We start from the raw sequence: 20,066 nt of genomic DNA, 5'->3' as shown, positions 1-20,066 counted from the left end.
AAGTCATTCTCTTCAAAGTAATAAAAAAGCAAATACTCCTAGCAATAGGAGGGGGTCCTTCAGAGGGTAATTCGGGACCCAATTTGGTGTACAATTCTCTCTCTCTCTCTCTCTCTCTCTCTCTCTAAATCTCTTAAAGTTTAAAGTGATAAAAGTGGGTTGCTAAACTCGCGAAACTCAGGATAAAAGAAGGCGGTGTGAAACAGGATCCTTAATTACGAATACTTCCTTTGCATGTTACAGTTCAAATGACCAAATCGAGCATGCCATATCTAAGCATTTGTCATGCCAGATGTGGAAGTTCTTAAACTTCTAGAATTAAGTCTACTTTCTATGTTTTTATGTGTGTTCAGTCATGGGTCTTCTGTTGGGGATGTCCCTCGAAAAAGATATGTAATAAATGTTTTATGTGTTTGTGTGTTTTGTACACCTTACATTATAAAAGGCTCCACTATTCCAGTCTACCCCTATTTAGGTCAAGGGGGGGTTGATTTTTTGAGAGATTGATGTAAGTCATGAGTGGTCAAGCTCTTTTGGCACCTGTTCCCTAGACCTGTGATTCTGTGCGCGTCCATGCTTGTTTAGCCTCTGAGCCATACTTGTGTCAGAATACGCAGCGGAGATGATGACCAGATCTGGGAACACAAGAGCAAAAAAACGCATGCAGAAAAACAGCACAAGAGAGAGAGAGAAATAGGCGTGTAACTCTGCGCTGATATACACAAGAAGATCCCGGTATGATACAATGAGTGGTATGGGGGTGGGGGCCTATTTATATGCCCCCACATGTGCAGTCGGCCTGCTGTAGGCAGCCGACTGTTTCTGAATCTCCACGACCAGCTAAAAACAGCCAGTCGGCCAGTGTGTCAGCAGTCGGCCAACTCAGTAAGGGAGTCGTGGACCAGTGCCTTCAGTCGGCCAGCAACTGGGCCCTCCCGCCACCTCAGGGCTGCCTCCAAAGCCACAGAAAAAATGGGAAAAATAGGGGAAAAATGCGGGGAGTGAGGAAAAATGATAAAACACCTGATAAGGGTGGACACACCCACAACAAAGGCCGTGGTGTATAAATCTAGATAGGAGATGACTTCTAACAACTTGTTGAGCCTCTGAGTCTTTTGTGCCAAGCTCAATGGCCTCCGAACCACGTGTACTAGCCTTTGAGTCTGTAGCTGGGAACATTAGAGTACAGTGTTGAGCCCAAATCACTGTGGCTATTGAAGGTTGTCTCAAGTCACTCCACCATTGCTCTAAAGGGGGGTTCGTTGGGTATTTCGGAGTCTCTGTGTGTGTACGTGTACCCTTGTTTTGTATACCCACTTGTGTTTGTGTATGAACAGCCTCTAAAAGGGCTAAGTGTGCTAGTGTGTGTGAACCCACCCTTAGGTGTGGATAAGATAAGTGTGCCATGTGTCACTTGTCTAGTATGTGTGTGCGATTCCCTTGAGTCAAAAGATAAAGCATACAGCCTATAAAAGCATTTACTCGGTGTAATCTACGACACATCTAATCAAACTATCATTGAGTCTTGCAAATACTCTCTCTCTAAGAGTCATGTTCTGTCTCTATCTTCTCTCTTTCTCTCTTTGCACACACCATCGAGATCTTTCATCCACCATAGCTTCTTTCTCCTCTCTCCAGTGTAACTCTACAAACAACAATCTGCCCGATGTTGCGATCCTTACCAGAGTACCTTTCGCTAAAGGAAACACTTCTTTGAAGAGAACTATTCAATGATGGTCTCCACATGGATTCATAACTCTTCATATATAAATATCCATTCCAAGTGCCTTGGTCATAAATGCAAGTTACAACACTTCTAAGTCAGTTCTGTGTTTCATTACACTCAGCAGTCAATAACGTTGTAAATTATTAAAGACTAATCAAAGACTACCAATAGTTTTTACAGTCGTATCAGAGCAAGTATGCTCCTATCTGTCAGATTGAACTTATCCCTATCGTAGTCTGCCTGCTGTCCTCCCTCTCTTCTCGAAGCCAAAAAGAAAAAGAAAGGAGTGAGTTGTTCTGCAGGAGTGAGCTATCACGTGTGGATGCTCTGTCTTCTACTTAGGGACTAAAAATGGACTCGTCCTGCCCCCCCCCCCTCCCCCCACCAAGACACACACTCTGCCGGCCTGCCTTCAAGGGTCTCTTGTAATACAGACCTTATAGTGTAGATTCTCTGGGAGGTGTGCTATCATTGAACTGCAACCAAGTCACACATGCACTTCTGCTAATCTTCAGTGGTGCACTGCTTCCTGGCGGTTACACATGTGCGTTGCTGCTAATACACACCTACTGTTTCTTGTAGTGCCCTCTGCAAGAGCCTGCAAGTGTTCTTCTCCTTGTGAAAACACACCTCAAACGCATTGTGTAGTGAACTTTGGGCTCGCTCTGTTTGTTACAATGGTCAAGTCTTCAATGGGAATCAGAAATTAGGAATTAGGAATCAGAAATTAGGAATTGGGAATCAGGAATCAGGTTTTAGAATGCAAAAAGTTTGATTTTCATGATGGAAAGTTGAAAAGTTTGTTGGAGGGCTCGTGCCCTAGTGGTTAGCTCGCTTCTCTCCACCCTACCCAAGCAAGGTCACTAGTTCGTTACCCTGACACCTCTTAGGAAAAAGTTGCTAAGATTGGCAAATTGTGCCTGTTCTGTATGTATAATCAGTGTTTTAACTTTTAAGGATGTATTTGGGCCAATCATGGGAATTTTCTGAGACCTGTACCCCCCCCCCCCCCCCGCGCGGCGGCGGCATGGGCCCCGCCCTGTGGGCGTGTATGGGAAATTGTGTTACTGAAATAGTAACATGTTTTTAGCTACACTTGCATTGTGATCACTGATATTTATTATATCCTAAACAGAAGAAAAAAAGGAATAAAAGACATGGCTGTCTCGTGCATATTAAAGCTGCTCTTTTTCTTTGCTTCCAGTTAGGGACGCATGGGCTTGACACTTGACTTCTGAAAAAAATTTATGAGCTCCAAGATACCTTTCTCATGGTCATATCTAGCCTTACCATTGCACATGTTAGGTTGTGTGTTTTGCGAGGAATTATGCTTGGTGTAATTATTTTATGTATGAAGCAAGCTTCTGTAAAGGCAGCATGTCTCTCTTAACCAATGCCATTGTTTTATTCAACCTTGCGTTGAAAGTTTAGCACTCTTGCCTTCTGTAATCTGTGTTGACTGGTCTTTCAATCATAATGAACACCTTTGCCATGTCTTGGGTATTGGTGAAATTCGTGTTTTGTCCCTAGGGTTTTTGATAACTTCGCATGTTGTGTGATGGTGCTGACATGGCTTTGACCTCTGTGGGCTCTTGTGTAGGTTCTACTGAAGGTGATGCAACTTCATGGGCGGAGAGGCAATTATGAAAGAATTCTCGAACTCATGCGAAGGATGATTAAGTGGGACATCCTACCGAATGCTAGCGTCTATGATTATTTGGTTCATGCATACTGCAAAGCAGGCTTAATGGAGAAAGCTAAAGAAACATTCCTGAAGTATAAACCGGTATGGAATGTGTTGACAATGGTGGCTCACATAATCGCAATGGTTCAGTTTTATTCTTTGTCACAGTAATCAGGATGTAATTGTTGAGACTGGTAAAGAAGCTACCTGGTACCTCAATGTTTGAAGGGCTAGCATACTCCATTAATCTCAAATTTGGATCTTATGATTTCGGCTACTTAGATGCATATTTTGTTAGAAATATTTGCATGATGTCCACAAGCTTGTGGAGGGTTTCACCTCTCAGGGTAAGAACCTGGTTTCAATATCTGCCAGTTGACATCTGCTGGACACACTCTAGTTGAACGGTATATATTCCGCAAAAAAGAACTATTTGCTTGAACTCCTTTTTTCTGGAGTACAATGATGAGCTTAACCCAGGGGCCAGAAGTAGATAGCCATTGTCACTGCCATATGTTCTCATTTCAAGGGGCCATGTCAACTCCTCATAAAGTTATTAAGGAGGGATTCTGGATCAACCACTAGAAGTTGAGAACCTATGTTTTGTAGTGTCACAAAACACATCAAAGAGTTGGAAACATTGTTACCCAAAACATATTCAATCTTGGCACAAGGCAGCTTCCAAGATGAATGAAACAAAATCATTTCAAATTTTGCCAATCCAAATGGCACCTGAAAGGCCTGATGGCAAAAATGAAGATTAAAATTGTGGTCAAGACAGTTCTTTCAGTCTCACTGTCACCAGCCTGGACATTTCCCAGTATGAAAGAGGTCTGGTGGACTCCAGGATGTCTAAATATTTGGAAAGTACAAGCTTTGGGAATGGGGGATTATCCTAGAATACAAAGGACCACACTCCTAAAATTTAGGAGAGTTGCTATTTTTGGCCCGACTCCGATGGAAATTCTGTTCGCGTCATTACATCTGGAATTGAGCAGATACCAAGAGTTGGCAAAGTGCCTATGACAGAATGTCTACTAGTTGGGATATTTTTAGAGATAAAGATTATGGAAGGACCCATCTTTTAGATTGGGACATGTGGCAAGAAAGTGGACCAAAGTGAGACAAGTGGCCTGACACTTGTTAGAAAATGGATTAAAGTGATACAAGTGGCCTCACACTTGTCACTTCAGCTATTGTGTGGCTCTCCACTTGTCATTGTAGCTTTCTCTTGCCATTTTAGCTCATGGGAGACCCAAATCTATAAATTGGAGCCCTCTCTCTTCATTAATGGAGGCTCTCATGTTACACACTAGCCTCTACCACCGTTACAGGCTGCCCTAATGATGGCTACTCTTTTTCTCTCTCTCTTGAAGGCTGCCCATGAAGAATACCGGCTATTGGGGATTGTTTTGGAGGCTTCCATCGTGAAGAAATATTGAAGGCAAGGGTATTTAATCATTTATTATGATTTCTTGCCATTGTACTTGTTGTACCAACCTTTGTACGTGTTGTACCAGCCATTGTATTGGCTGTACGAGTCCTTGTACTTGCTGTACCATCCATTGTATCAGTTGTACCAGCTTTTGTACTTGCTGAACCAGCCACTGTATCTGCTGTACTAGTCACTGCACATGCTGTACCAGCATTTGTACTTGCTGTACCAGCCATTATCGATTGTACCAACCACTGTACCGCTTGTACCAGCCACTGTACTTGCTGTACCGGCTGAATGGAGAGTTGTACTTGCTGTACCAGCTCTATTGCATGAAGACCCGTGGTTTTTGGGGAAGAATGAGTACCCACACGGAGGTATATGGATTATATTGTTGGCTCGGCATTTCTACAACCTATGTTCCGGCTTGGTTGCCTTGTGTTGGGGCTGTGTTATGGCATTTGTATATGGATAATCCGGCATCTCCCGTGGGGAGAGTAAGTGTAACGGGAGGCAGACGCGTGTATTGGAATCGTATAAAAGTGAACAAGATTCTGAGCACTTAACACTTGAGCATTACAACCACAAAGCTGAAAATGACAGTACACCACATAAAGGGGCCGATGATAGGCTGACCCCTCCCCCCTTTAGGTTATATTACCAAAAGAGTCTGCAAAGTACAAGATTACGGGTGCCTGGGGATTCACCACCAGCCTGCACCTGATTCTTCCAAATACATCATGAATGAATACATTTCAAACAAGAGAATCTGTAGGTACATCCGCCCTACACACAGGTACATCCGCCCTGCACAAGAGTATCACAATCCTCACAGGTACTCCGCCCTGCACAAGATGTAAATGGATCTTTAGGCCCTGTTTCCACGCGAGAAACTGATCTAGAAACCTGTGTTCTCTGCAAGCAAGTGTCCCCAATGCTTGCCCTAAGCACCTGTTATACCAGGAATCCTTGAGACACATCCATGCTCACATATTCCATTGCTGTCCGGCCTGTTTTGTGCAATAACCAGTCCAAAACAGCAACTTTCTATCGCGAGAAATCCACCTGTAAGGGGTCCTACAGCCTTGTGGAGGTCCCTAGAGCTGTCCTGTACTGTCCAAGTTGACTTTGGACACCTGTAACCAGCCCAAAACTCGCAATAACCAGAAATTGCAGGTCTGAAATTTACCAACCAGCCCTTTAGAAGAGTGTGGGGATCGTTATCCAAGCTTGTGTGAGTCCGGGAAGCAAGCAACCAGCCCTGTAGCAACTCCCAAAGCTCCAACCAGCTCTCCAATGTGTTGAATGATGAATAAAACAGCCCAAAAGGCCTCTTGAGGGAGGCGCCTTTTTCCAGTGCCACCTAAGGGGTTTGGTGGGTACACATTCTGGCTGACATGTGTCCCCATAAGGTGTCCAGGTAGGTGTCCAGCCCATAGTGCTCCATTTGTCCTGTTTGTATAAGTTTAGGTCCAACCAAATGGGAAATGGTCATAAGTTGTCCGGACTTCATTAATTTTGGTCCAACCAAATGCGAACGCATTATAAGTTGTCCGGCCACTTATTAATGAGTGTGGACCTGCAAACCAATAAACTTTAGTAGTAAATGAAATAAGCTGTAAATTGAGTGTGGACGCACTTACCACCTGCAAAACCCATAAGCCCACAGTTTTAGGCCCAAACAGGAGTGCACACACGTGTCCACAAGGTGCCCGGGCGTCCCCGGTCCCTCGGACTTCACAAGCCAAAATAACAAGCATTGTCCAGGCAGCAAGACAATGTCACACAAAGTAAAATAAAGTTATGGCATGCATCATTTATGCATTGTGCACATGTAAACTTGGAGAACCACCTATCATCATTCTTGTACTTGAAAATATTCCGCCTGCCATCATAACACACCATGTGTGCATGGCCGGAATCCACACGGGCACCGCCCGAAAGTCCACAAATGTCCTGCCATGTCCTTGGACTCATATGCATCCACTCATATGATCCATACACATGCCCAGGTATAATACATACATGCATCCGCATGTTTCTAGGCCTGACACGCATCCGCATGTCCCTAAAAGATGGGACAGCAATACCCTCTTGTAATTCAGCCCATACATGTGCAAAATCCTCATCCAGATGATAAGTATTACGCATATCCGATAAGTCCTCATGGTATGCAACTGTAATAGCATGAACCTGTGGTTGTCTAGATAAGGCATCTGCCACCACATTCTTTTTCCCTGGAGTGTGTAAAATCTGAAAATGAAACATTGAGAGGAAATTTGCCCATCTCATATGCTTCTCTGAGAGCTTACTTTGAGTCAAAAAGTATCTCAAACTTTGATGATCAGTTTTGACCATAAAATCAGCCCCTAAAAGATAATGTTTCCAAATAGTAAGGGCATGAATTACAGCCAACAACTCCTTCTCATAAACCTGTAAGTGAAGCTCTGCATGTTGCAAGCGTCTGCTCTCATAGGCAGTGGCATGTCCTTCTTGGTTCAAAACAGCCCCTTTGCAGTCCCCACATGCATCACATTCCACCACAAAAGGTTTGTGCAAATCCGGAATAATGAGTACCGGTCCCGAGATGATTGCACTCTTCAATTTTTGAAAGGCATCTCTCTCTTCTTGTGTCCATTTAAAGATTGCTTTCTTCTTCATTAACTCATGTAACGGAGCGGCAATGAAAGCAAAATGCTTGATGAACCTCGTGTAGTAAGCACATAAACCAAGGAAGCTCCTCACTTCATGGACTGATATCAGCTCTGGCCATTCTTGCATGGTTTGTATCTTTGCGGGATCCATGCGCACACCATCCTTTGATACAATGTGACCAAGATAGTGAATCTCTGGGAGGAAGAATTCACTCTTTTTTGCATTTATGTAGAGCTGATTTTCCTTAAGCTCTTTAAACACAATAGCTAGGTGCTCACGATGTTGGGCTTCATTCTTTGAGAATACAATAATGTCATCAAAGAATATACCCGTGAACTTTCTATGCTTTCTGAATACCCTGTCCATCATCCTGTTGAAGGTAGCGGGTGCATTTGTAAGGCCAAAAGGCACCACCAAAAACTCATAAAGACCGAAGGCTGTCCTAAACGCAGTCTTGTGTACATCTTGAGGTGCCACTCTCACTTGATGATACCCACTCTTGAGGTCTATTCGGCTGAAACATGCCAAACCTTCAAGCTTGTCCAAGATGTCATCAATACGCGGAATGGGAAACCGATTCTTGATGGTTATCTTATTGAGGGCACGGTAATCAACACACATCCTGTAAGTACCATCCTTCTTTTGAACAAGAAGTACCGGCGAGCAATATGGCGAGGAACTAGGCCGAATCAAACCCTTTTCCAAAAGTTCATTCACTTGTGCCATAATCTCTTCTTGTTGACTTATGGTGGCCTATTAGGTGGAGAGCTACCAGGGATTAGATCTATGCAATGATCTTCCGGCCTCTCTGGTGGCAACCTTGCTGGCAAAGCATTCGCAAAACAATCTTTGAACTCATTCAAAAAGTTAAGCTTGTCTTGATCTAATGTACTAACATCAACACTAGAATGTTCAATGGTATCACGTACAAAAACCAAGTAAGAACAAGCTGATTTCTTTATTGCCTTATTAATTTGTACATGGCTTACAAGAGGTATGGTACTTCCAGTAGTACCAGCATCTATAGAGTGCTCACGACCTCTATGTACAAAGCTGATTTTCTTCTCTTTGTAAGCCTTAATAGGCTCTAAACGGTGATGCCAGGGCATCCCCAACAAAACATCACAACCTGTAAGAGGAGCCACTAAAAAGCTCTCATGGTCGAGGTAGTCCTGTATTTGTACACGGAGCTTACCAATGACCGGAGTTACATCAACCTGTTTGCCCTCAAAGGCGGCATCTGCATTCATTTGCATTCCCATGTCTTCCACATTGAGACCTATGGCGGCAGCCATCTGTATGGATATAAAGTTATCTGTGGAAGCATCATCAAAAAGAAACAAAGCGGGCTGATCCTTCAATTTGCCCCAAGCCTTGCATATGACTCTACTCTTGGGCTCATGCCCTGTATTACCCTGCACATCGGGCACAACATTCACAAGAGGCTTTTCCACATTAGACTCAGCATTCTTAGGATTCTGTGGGCATTTAGGATATATATGATCTTTACTGCCACACTTAAAGCATTTTCCAGCCTTCCTGTACTCTTCCAATTGCTGTTTTGAGAGCCCAAAATTGTGGCGTTTACCCCCCGGCTTCTTTTCGGAGTCATCCGTTGCATCTCGGCCATCTCTGGGAGCATTCTTAGGTGGCTGTCCACCCTTTTTCTGGTCATAACCAGCCCTGAATTTGCTCTTGTTTTGACCTGCAAATGGCTTATTTGTGGGTGCTTTTATGTGCAAGTTCTCCGCAATCATGGCTGAGTGTATAAGCTCTTGTATGGTCTTATTTGGGTACACTCCCAAGCTTTGTTGAATGATGTGATGGAGCCCCGATTCAAACTTTCTCTTCTTCTCGTCCTCTCCAATATTCATGAAGGGAGTAACCTTGAGAAGGACTTTCCAAAACTTTGCTATGTATGAAGCAACGGACTCTCCCTCATCTTGGGACAGCCAATCCCACTCCTTGCGTACATCCTTTGCAAAGTTTGGTGTAAGAATTGATCATAAAACTGAATTTTGAAAGAAGACCAAGTTGGGGCAGCACTTCCATCAAGTATTTTTGCAAGCCACCAATCACTTGCCGTATCCTTGAGATGCATTCCCACATGCCTGAGCATAGACTTTTCCGAAAAGTCTTCATTGCAAAAAGCTATCTCAAACTGTCTAATGAAAGCAAGAGCTTTGGTAGAGTCCATCCGTCCCTGAAAGTTTTCAAATTTTACGTCCTTGTCACCGGACTTGAACTCTCAAGGCTTCTTCCTTCTATATGCATCCCTATGTACATCCTGTTCGTCTGCATGATGATGATGCCGCGATGAAGATTCACGATCCCTCTTCGTTCTCTCTTGAGCCACACTCTCCAAATGAGTGGAAAGCTCAACATGAGAACGGATATGTCTTCTTGGAGCAAAGTGGGAATGAGTAGAGGATCCCTCATCCTTACTCTTCTCTTGACCTGCATCAAGCCTAGCACCAGGGACTCTTGTCCTTTCAGCATTTGGCACTTGCTGTGCTCTTTCTGCTTGTTGTGCATCATGTGCATCACCACGGGCAGCCATGAGGGGTGGCTTCTTGAAAGCCAAACTACCATCTGCTGCAGTGCATACATCACCCTTAACCATTAGGTATGCAAGTGCAAGCTCTCGGGGTTTCTCAACATCCATTTCCTTTGCAATTGCTTCAAAAGTGACTTCATGGACCGAAGCCTTTGCCTTCGCAGCCAACACCCTTTGTACATCCGGGTCATTTTTCAATGACCTAAGCTCTTCGGTTTCAGCCCTATAGCGTCGCACTTGACGCCTCAAAGATTCCAAATCAGAATGCATAGTGTCATGAGTACCTGCATCTCCATAAACATCATTGCCTGCAGCATCTCTTGCATCCCTTGTACCATGAAATTCACGGTCCTGTGTGTTCTCCACACTGTCAGAAATGTGGCTGTCCATGACACTCAAATCAAGTCACCACTTATGATTCCAAGCCTCAGACCGTTTTCCAATGAGGGGAAAAACTGAGCTCTGATACCAATGTAACGGGAGGCGGACGCGTGTATTGGAATCGTATAGAAGTGAACAAGATTCTGAGCACTTAACACTTGAGCATTATAACCACAAAGCTGAAAATGACAGTACACCACATAAAGGGGCCGATGATAGGCTGACCCCCCCCCTTTAGGTTATATTACCAAAAGAGTCTGCAAAGTACAAGATTATGGGTGCCTAAGGATTCACCACCAGCCTGCACCTGATTCTTTCAAATACATCATGAATGAATACATTTCAAACAAGAGAATCTGTAGGTACATCTGCCCTACACACAGGTACATCCGCCCTGCACAAGCCTCTTCACAGGTACATCCGCCCTGCACAAGAGTATCACAATCCTCACAGGTACTCCGCCCTGCATAAGATGTAAATGGATCTTTAGGCCCTGTTTCCACGCGAGAAACTGATCTAGAAACCTGTGTTCTCCGCGAGCAAGTGTCCCCAATGCTTGCCCTAAGCACCTGTTATACCAGGAATCCTTGAGACACATCCATGCTCACATATTCCATTGCTGTCCGGCCTGTTTTGTGCAATAACCAGTCCAAAACAGCAACTTTCTATCGCGAGAAATCCACCTGTAAGGGGTCCTACAGCCTTGTGGAGGTCCCTAGAGCTGTCCTGTACTGTCCAAGTTGACTTTGGACACCTGTAACCAGCCCAAAACTCGCAATAACCAAAAATTGCAGGTCTGAAATTTACCAACCAGCCCTTTAGAAGAGTGTGGGGATCGTTATCCAAGCTTGTGTGAGTCCGGGAAGCAAGCAACCAGCCCTGTAGCAACTCCCAAAGCTCCAACCAGCTCTCCAATGTGTTGAATGATGAATAAAACAGCCCAAAAGGCCTCTTGAGGGAGGCGCCTTTTTCCAGTGCCACCTAAGGGGTTTGGTGGGTACACATTCTGGCTGACATGTGTCCCCATAAGGTGTCCAGGTAGGTGTCCAGCCCATAGTGCTCCATTTGTCCTGTTTGTATAAGTTTAGGTCCAACCAAATGGGAGATGGTCATAAGCTGTCCGGACTTCATTAATTTTGGTCCAACCAAATGCGAACGCATTATAAGTTGTCCGGCCACTTATTAATGAGTGTGGACCTGCAAACCAATAAACTTTAGTAGTAAATGAAATAAGTTGTAAATTGAGTGTGGACGCACTTACCACCTGCAAAACCCATAAGCCCACAGTTTTAGGCCCAAACAGGAGTGCACACACGTGTCCACAAGGTGCCCGGGCGTCCCCGGTCCCTCGGACTTCACAAGCCAAAATAACAAGCATTGTCCAGGCAGCAAGACAATGTCACACAAAGTAAAATAAAGTTATGGCATGCATCATTTATGCATTGTGCACATGTAAACTTGGAGAACCACCTATCATCATTCTTGTACTTGAAAATATTCCGCCTGCCATCATAACACACCATGTGTGCATGGCAGGAATCCACACGGGCACCGCCCGAAAGTCCACAAATGTCCTGCCATGTCCTTGGACTCATATGCATCCACTCATATGATCCATACACATGCCCAGGTATAATACATACATGCATCCGCATGTTTCTAGGCCTGACACGCATCCGCATGTCCCTAGAATATAGGGGTTTGTGACAGTAAGGCCCTCAAAGCTTGTACATGATATTATTCTCCTTGGGTAATAAAATACTCCAAGGGGGGGGGGGGGGGGGGGTCTGCCCATTCTGACCTCTATGCGGTGTCACACGTGCAAGCTCCACTTTCAGCATTTGTGGATGTTTTGTCTAGCTTTTATGTTTTATGCAAAATGGATATGTGTTAAGGCTGTGGCCATGTTTAAGTGTTTTAATATACATTGATGGTATCAACAAGTGTGTCAAAGGCCCTAGTCCCCCGGGCACCGCCGAGAGTTACACTCACCCCTTAATTTTGACCCTCAACTCTCTCCTCCCTTAATTCATTTTTTGAGGTTGATAGAAGAACACTCCTGAATAGGAGAAAACAAGGTAGCGAGAGTTTGTTTTCATTAATGGTAGTCCTAGTTCTCTTTTTCGGGGAAAAAATGGGTTGTATGAAATATCCTCAAGCCTTACTCTTTCACACTCCTATGTGGCATCAAACTCGAAGCCTCAAGGTATGTCTGTGCAGCAGGTCTATCTACCCTGCAACCCATGATTGGTGCACATCTTAGGCGGGCTACTCATTAACCTCTTCCTCATCTCTCTTTCTATATTGTCTTTGCCTTTCTTCATCTTATCCCTCCAGTTTTCAACCTACTACTCAAGTTTTCGAGCTCCAGAGCTTCTTAACTTGGGAATGGGAAAGAGAAAATACGCTCAGTTCCTCTTGCATATTTGCATCCCATACCTCCTTGCCATTCCCTTGATCAGCACAAATTTTTGAGTACTTCACTTCTCATCAGTGCATCTTCCTATTATTTGCCTTATTTGTGATCTCTGAAAGGCTATAACTTAGAAAAAGTTTTTTTCTAAAACTTGACAAATGTATAGACGTGTGTGAAAGGCTTCTGAGCCTGGATAAATATGTGGTATTGTCTGTCCTCTAACAAGGAGTAAACACTCAATTGTTTATGTGTGTATTTGTGTGTGAACCACCTCTTAGAGAGGGAAGAATAATATCTAGATCTTTGTGTGAGTTTGACATAAGCAGTGATGCCATAGAAGCAACCTTTGCACCTATAAAGGATTTGTACTTCATTGAAGAAATCAATCAACAAGTTGCATCATTACAGTCGTGCAGTTTCTCTCTTTACTTGAGCTCGAAAAGATACTGAAGGATGTGAAGAAAACCACGGACAGCAACCTCAACACTGTCCAGAAGAGCCTCCTTGATCGCATTGCTAAGCTGGAGAACGAGGCAAAAACATGGAAGAAAGAAAAGGAAACAATGCAGGAGGAGATTGCCGAGCTTAAAGGCGAAGCAGCTTCACTGCGTGAACGCCCAGAAGAAGGGGAAATCCTCGAGGCAGACAAAGAAGCCATGAAGGAGGAGCTCACCCAGACGATTACCAAAACCCTGGAGGGCAAGATGGAAGCAGTAAGAGAAGGATGGGTGGAAGTGGTCAAGAAAAACATTAAGAAAGAAGTACAAGAGGACACGCACATGGTCCAATCCACACTAGATGAAGAGAAGATGAGGAGAATCCGTCGCCTGAACATACGCGTGACAGGGATTCCAGAGACAGAGGGGTGCACCCCTGAGGCGGGCGGCCGAAACTTATGCATAAAATTAGGCCATGCGGAGGATGCACCACTTCCATTCACCAAGATATGGAGGACAGCCCCACCCAAGGACCCCACCCAAAGTAAAGCCTAGTGCTACAGCTCGCAGACGAAGTGAGCAGGCAAACCTTCATGAGAGACAGAGAGTTATTGTGAGAAACCGGGCTCTGCATAGCTCAATGGCTCTGTCTAGTGTCACTCCTCTCGAATGAGCTCCCGTATCAGCCTGAAGGTCGGGTGTAGTGGGTGAGTTTGCCCTCGTCACTCTAGTCTGGATGAGAGCTCTTGGTACTGGTCCTCTGACAGGTACCGCTGGTCTAGGCCGCAAAAGGGACGTCCTGTGTCTCCAGGAGGAAAAGTCCCAAGCATCTCTGGTTTGGGAAATCCATGATCCTAGAAAGTGGTCCGAATCCATCTTGGAAGAGGCAGTGGAACCACCCCCTAATCTCATAGTATACTGGGCATCTGCATACATAGTGGTCCTCTGTCTTAGCCTCTGTGTGACAAAGCTGACATATCCTGTCCTCTGGTGCAGCTGTCCTCAGCCCATATGGGATGAGGTGCGGATCTGTCCAATCGCACACCACACCCCAAATGATAGATGTGTGTCCATGTAGTGCGGACATGTGATGAAGCCATTCTCTGTCGGGCGAAGAAAGGGGTCCCTGTAAAAGGCCATCTTCGTCCCAAGGGGCTGGATGGGTGGATACGAAGTCCTCTGAGTATCCAATCTCACGATGTCCTTCGTGATGACCGTGTTCGGCTCTGTGCGGCTGAGAGCAAAGGAGGCCGCCTCTATGCTATATTGGAACAGAGGGAGTGCCTCCATTTGCATGCCATGCATACCAAACCAAGTGCTCACTTGGGCATACCAACACTGCGTGTCTCCGTCTAGTGTCAGCTGTCTCGAGGACACTAGGGCGAGCCTGGGATATTTGTCTGGTGGGAGCTCCCATAATCTGTGCCAGTATGTCACTGTCTGGAACATGGCCTCTGTCACAATCGGTGCAGCCCCTATCTCTGCCCACACAATCTCGTGTGGCATTGATATCTTACTTCTAATCATGATCATCACTAGTGGCCTCTCCATCAACTTCCACCCATCATATACATCCTCCGTGTTTGTCTCAGCTGGCTCCTCTCGCCGTCTCCTCCTGTGGTATAAACTAGGACCCCAGATGGGAGCTCCATATAGTAGTGCGGGTGTGACTAGTGTGTCAAATAGCCAAAGCTTCGTCCTCAGCTCCATATAGTACTATGTATGTCCTTCGGTTCTCCCCTTGCGGCTTGCACTCTGCCAATGACAGACTCATAGAGTGTGAGGATCCCCCAAAGCATCTTTGTCGGTATTCCCATGTCCTGCAGTCTCCTTATCAATCTGGTCCGTGGGAGTGTGTCAAAAGCCTTGCGGAAATCCACAAAGTAGTAGTATATCCGGTGCCCATGTGTTCTCCCCTCCTCAATGATACCCCGTAATGTGAAGATATAGTCGAATGTGCAGCGCGGCGTGCCCTCTCTGGAAACCTGCCTGCCCTGGTGCCCTGAGTCTCTGCTCCTCTTGTAGTTATCGGGATCCATAGGGTCACCTGCTCTTAGAATGGGCACAATGATGTTAGAGGACTAACATCATTGTGCCCATGTGTTCTCCCCTCCTCAATGATACCCCGTAATGTGAAGATGTATCCGTAGTAGTATATCCGGTGCCCATGTGTTCTCCCCTCCTCAATGATACCCCGTAATGTGAAGATGTAGTCGAATGTGCAGTGCGGCGTGCCCTCTTTGGAAACCTGCCTGCCGTGGTGCCCTGAGTCTCTGCTCCTCTTGTAGTTACCGGGATCCATAGGGTCACCTGCATTTAGTTGGACACAATGATGTTAGAGGACTAACTGACGGGGATGTTGGTGTTGGACTCACACACTCACACACACAAACCTGCACATTAGGGTTAGGTGTAGGATGGAGAAGCTCACTTAGAAATGAGAGAGAGAGAGAGAGAGAGAGAGAGAGAGAGAGAGAGCGCCAAAAGTGTGGTAGCCACAAAATGCAAGTCAACCCTTGCATGTGTGTCACATCCATATAATATAGAAGTACAAAATATCATATGTAGAGTGTCCTTTCACACTTGATATCCAAGGGGAAAAACCACATGGGAAAAAGTGCCCTTGGTTAAGCCCTGTTCACACATAGCACTACCATAAGTAAGCATATGCCTACAAATCTCCCTTGTAGTGGAAGTGTGAACCTGTACAAGGTAGCAGATCACTCTCTGTATGAGAGTAAGCCCAAAGCTTTGCGGAAAGCTTCAAACTTTTCTCGAGGTAAAGCCTTTGTGAATAGATCTGCAACATTATTCTGTGTAGGACAGTAAGACAAACTGATCTCCCCTGCATGTAACCTTTCTCTGACATAGTGATAATGAATCTCAATGTGCTTGGTACGTGCATGAAATACTGGATTTCGTGCCACTGCCATAGCACTCTGGCTATCAGTGAGAATGGTGGTGGGTGTCTGATGACACTCACGAAGATTAGCCAATAATGTCCTCAACCATACACAATCTACTGTAGCTGTGAAGACTGCCCTGTACTCAACCTCACAAGTAGATGTGGCAACAGTGGGTTGCTTTTTACTCAACCAAGATATGCATGAACAGCCAAGAAAAAAACAATTCCCACTGGGGGATTGCCTGGTATCATAATCACAAGCCCAATCTGAATCACTGTATACATAAAGCTGCAAGCTGCCCCCCTTGGGATAGAACAAACCAAGATCCAGGGTACCCTGAAGATAATGAAAAATGAGTTTGACTGCTTGCCAATGCTTTGTGCCTAGGCTGTGCATGAATTTGCTCAACAAAGACACCCCAAAAGATATGTCTGGCCTCGTGTTACACAAGTAAATGAGACATTCCACTGCCTGGCTGTAAATGCCGGCCTCAAAAGGCTCTCCAATATCATGCATAGTAAGCTGTACACCTGGTTCTACTGGAGTAGAAATGGGCTTACATTAATCCATGTGAAACCTTTTTAGCAAACTTTTTATGTACTTAGTTTGCTGCATAACAATGCCATCATCTATATGCATAAACTGTATGCCAAGATAGTAGTGTAAAGGCCCCAAATCTGACATATCAAATTCAGCTTTCAAATCAGCTTTGAAATCCGAAATTTGTGCTTTGCTAGTACGTGTAATGAGCATGTCATCTACATACAAGATGACTATGAGAATATCGGCACCGGTTTTCTTCACATACAATGTGCTTTCAGCTGGACTATTCACTCAACCTTGGCTGGTTAGATGAGCATGTATTTTATCATACCAAGCTCTTGGAGCTTGCTTTAACCCATACAATGCTTTGTGTAAACTGCATACTTCATGTTCCTCACCAGGAACTACAAAACCAATGGGCTGATTTACATATACTTCCTCTTGTAAATCCCCATTTAAGAATGCAGTTTTGATGTCCAATTGATGCACTTTCCATCCTTTATGTGCAGCCAATGCAATCACTGATTTTATTGTGGTCATTCTCGAAGTAGGAGCAAAAGTCTCCTCATAATCTATTCCCTTTTTCTGGGAGTAGCCTTTAGCCACAAGTCTTGCTTTGTACCTGTCAATAGTACCATCAGACTTCCTTTTGACTTTGTACACCCACTTTGTTCCAATGACATGCTTGCCTTTAGGCAATTCCACAAGATCCCAAGTATTGTTCTTCATGATAGAAGAGATTTCAGCTTGCATAGCTTGCACCCAATGCTCATTCTCATGTGCTTCTTCATAAGAAGAAGGCTTTTCTGAATCAAAGAGACCACCCATGGTTAATGCAGACTCCCCACGATGTATATTCAATGCATGGCTGGAACTAGCCCTTGTTCTACCTGCGAGTGGAGCTGCAAGTTTGCTTTCTTGCAAAGTTTTCAGCAACCATCTTGGCACTGACTTGGCTGTGTCTATGGCTGTTTGCTCTTCCCTGACAAGATCTTCCACTTCTTCCATAGAAGGGGGCTGAATGGCTGGCTGTTCCACATGTTCTACATGAGGATTTTCTTGTGTAGGGGCTGGCTGATCTGAATCCCCCCTAATTGCAATGGGTAATTGTCCAAACATGTCCTGTATGTCTGTATCATTACTTTTATACAAGCTGTACATGGGCTGTTCTGAATTTTCAGCAAATACCACATCTCTACTGACAAAAATCCTTCGTGTTGTTGGATTATAAAGACAGTATCCCTTGCTCTCATTGGTGTAGCCCACAAAGATGCATTTCATTGCTTTGTCATCTAGCTTTGTTCGGAGTTGTTCTGGCACATGTGCATATGCCAAACACCCAAATGTACGCATATAATCCACTGTTGGCTTTCGGCTATACCAAGCCTCAAATGGTGTTATGGTTTTCAAAGCTTTTGTTGGACACCTGTTCAACACATGAGTTGCACACATTATAGCTTCCATCCAAAAATTGTGAGGCAACTTTTGTGCTTTCGCCATGCATCTTGCCATCTCCATGAGAGATCTATTTTTTCTTTCAGCTACACCATTCTGCTACAATGTATAAGGCACAGTACATTGGTGTTTGATGCCCTTTTGAAGCATATAATCCTTAAATGCATTTGACATGTATTCTCCACCTCTATCTGAGCGGAGTGGTTGGACTTTACATCCACACATATTTTTGGCCATTGCTACAAAGTGTCGAAAGCATGTAAACACCTCTGCCTTCGCTTTCAAAGGGTAAACCCAAGCAAACCTGGAGTAGTCATCAATGAATGTGACGAAGTAAAGATGCCCCCCTATGGATGGTGTCCGCATTGGACCACATACATCACTATGTATGAGCTGTAATTTATTTTCAGCTCTAACAGCTCCATCTTTGGGGAATGGTTTTCGTTGCATCTTTCCCAAAATACACCCCTCACATACATGTCTTGGTGGAGACTCAAGAGGCGGCATATTATCAACCATATGATGCTTCTGCAAAAGCATCAAACTCCAAAAATTTACATGCCCAAAACGAGCATGCCATAGCTCTGCATCATGCATAGCAGGAGTGTGGGCAGCCACTGTATTTGCATCATAAGTACGCTTGTCATAGCTGTCCAGCTTATACAAGCCTTTGTATCGTGTTCCAGAAGTGACTATTTCAAAACCCTTTGATGGGTCTTTTACCAAACACTTCCCATCTTCAAATTCAACCTTTAAACTTTGGTCGTTTATGGCTGAGACGAAGAGTAGATTTTTCTTTATCCCTGGAACATACAATACATTTTTCATACATATATTGGCACCATTGGCTGCAATAAGTATGACATTGCCAATTTCCTTTACTGGATATGTGGTATGATCTGCACATGATACAGTGCGGCCATTTGAAGCATAAACCAAGTGCTCAAATACATCTTTGCATGAAGTGATGTGGCTCGAAGCACCACTATCAAAATACCATGATACATCCTATCTCTCAGATGCAATGCAAGACATATCATTGTCTGAAGCACTTGGTGTGCCACTAGTGCATGTGACCAAAAAAGTGTACTCTTCTTGAATTACATTAGCTGATTTCTGTGCTTTGTCATCAGAAGAGTCTGCTACTTTATTGCCTGCTTCTTTCCTTTTCTCTTTTGCAATCCGCTTTCTACATTCACTGATGTAGTGTCCAGGCTTATGGCAGTAGTGACATTTGCCCTTCTTTTTGGGCTTGTTTGCATCCCCTTTGTCAGACTTTTCACCACCAGAAGAGGGTTGTCCATGACCAACCTTGCTAGAATGTTGTCCCCCATGCTTAAAGCTCTTTGCTTTACCCTTATCCTTGGCTGTAAATGCCTTGTCTCCACCACGGTTGCTCGATAAGTTTGCTCTTGTTTGCTCTTCTTGCAAAGAGTAAACCCACCAGCTCTTCAAAAGTGACGGGATCACCACCTCCTCTCATAGAGAGGTTGAGAGAGGTGTGAAAGCCCAAGTAGGAAGGTGGTAAAGTGACGGGATCACCACCTCCTCTCATAGAGAGGTTGAGAGAGGTGTGAAAGCCGAAGTAGGAAGGTGGTAAAGAATGAAGAGTGTTGGTGACCAACTGTCTGTCTGGGATAACCTCATCAATGTTGAGCAATTGTTCTTGCAAATCTTTCACTTTGGTGAGATGATCTGCCATGGAGTCACCCTCATCCATAGAAAGAAGATCCAATTGCCTCTTCAAGTAGGCAACTCTTGCCTCGTTGCGTACCTGATACATTGCTTCCAATGTGTCCCATGCAAGCTTCGATGTCTTGCAAAGGCCGTGTTCAAATGGACTAATGTAGAGGGATGCATTCCTCAAATTG

General features: G+C 44.6%; 1 protein-coding gene across 1 annotated transcript in view; it reads left to right on the top strand.

The window, feature by feature from the left end:
* LOC147603759 (uncharacterized) overlaps positions 1–20,066 on the top strand; it is an 81,303-nt gene that overhangs the window by 35,618 nt on the left and 25,619 nt on the right. The window contains exon 3 of the mRNA XM_086796403.1: positions 3,327–3,512. Within this exon, the coding sequence (XP_086652529.1) occupies positions 3,327–3,512 (186 nt within the window). The remainder of the gene's footprint in view (positions 1–3,326; positions 3,513–20,066) is intronic.

This window comes from Cibotium barometz, chromosome 63 (genome assembly GCF_041138505.1).
Source record: "Cibotium barometz isolate CiBa-2024 chromosome 63, ASM4113850v1, whole genome shotgun sequence".
NCBI lineage: Eukaryota > Viridiplantae > Streptophyta > Polypodiopsida > Cyatheales > Cibotiaceae > Cibotium > Cibotium barometz.
Note: the sequence above shows the minus strand (reverse complement) of the source record. Positions and strands in the feature narration are given on the sequence as shown.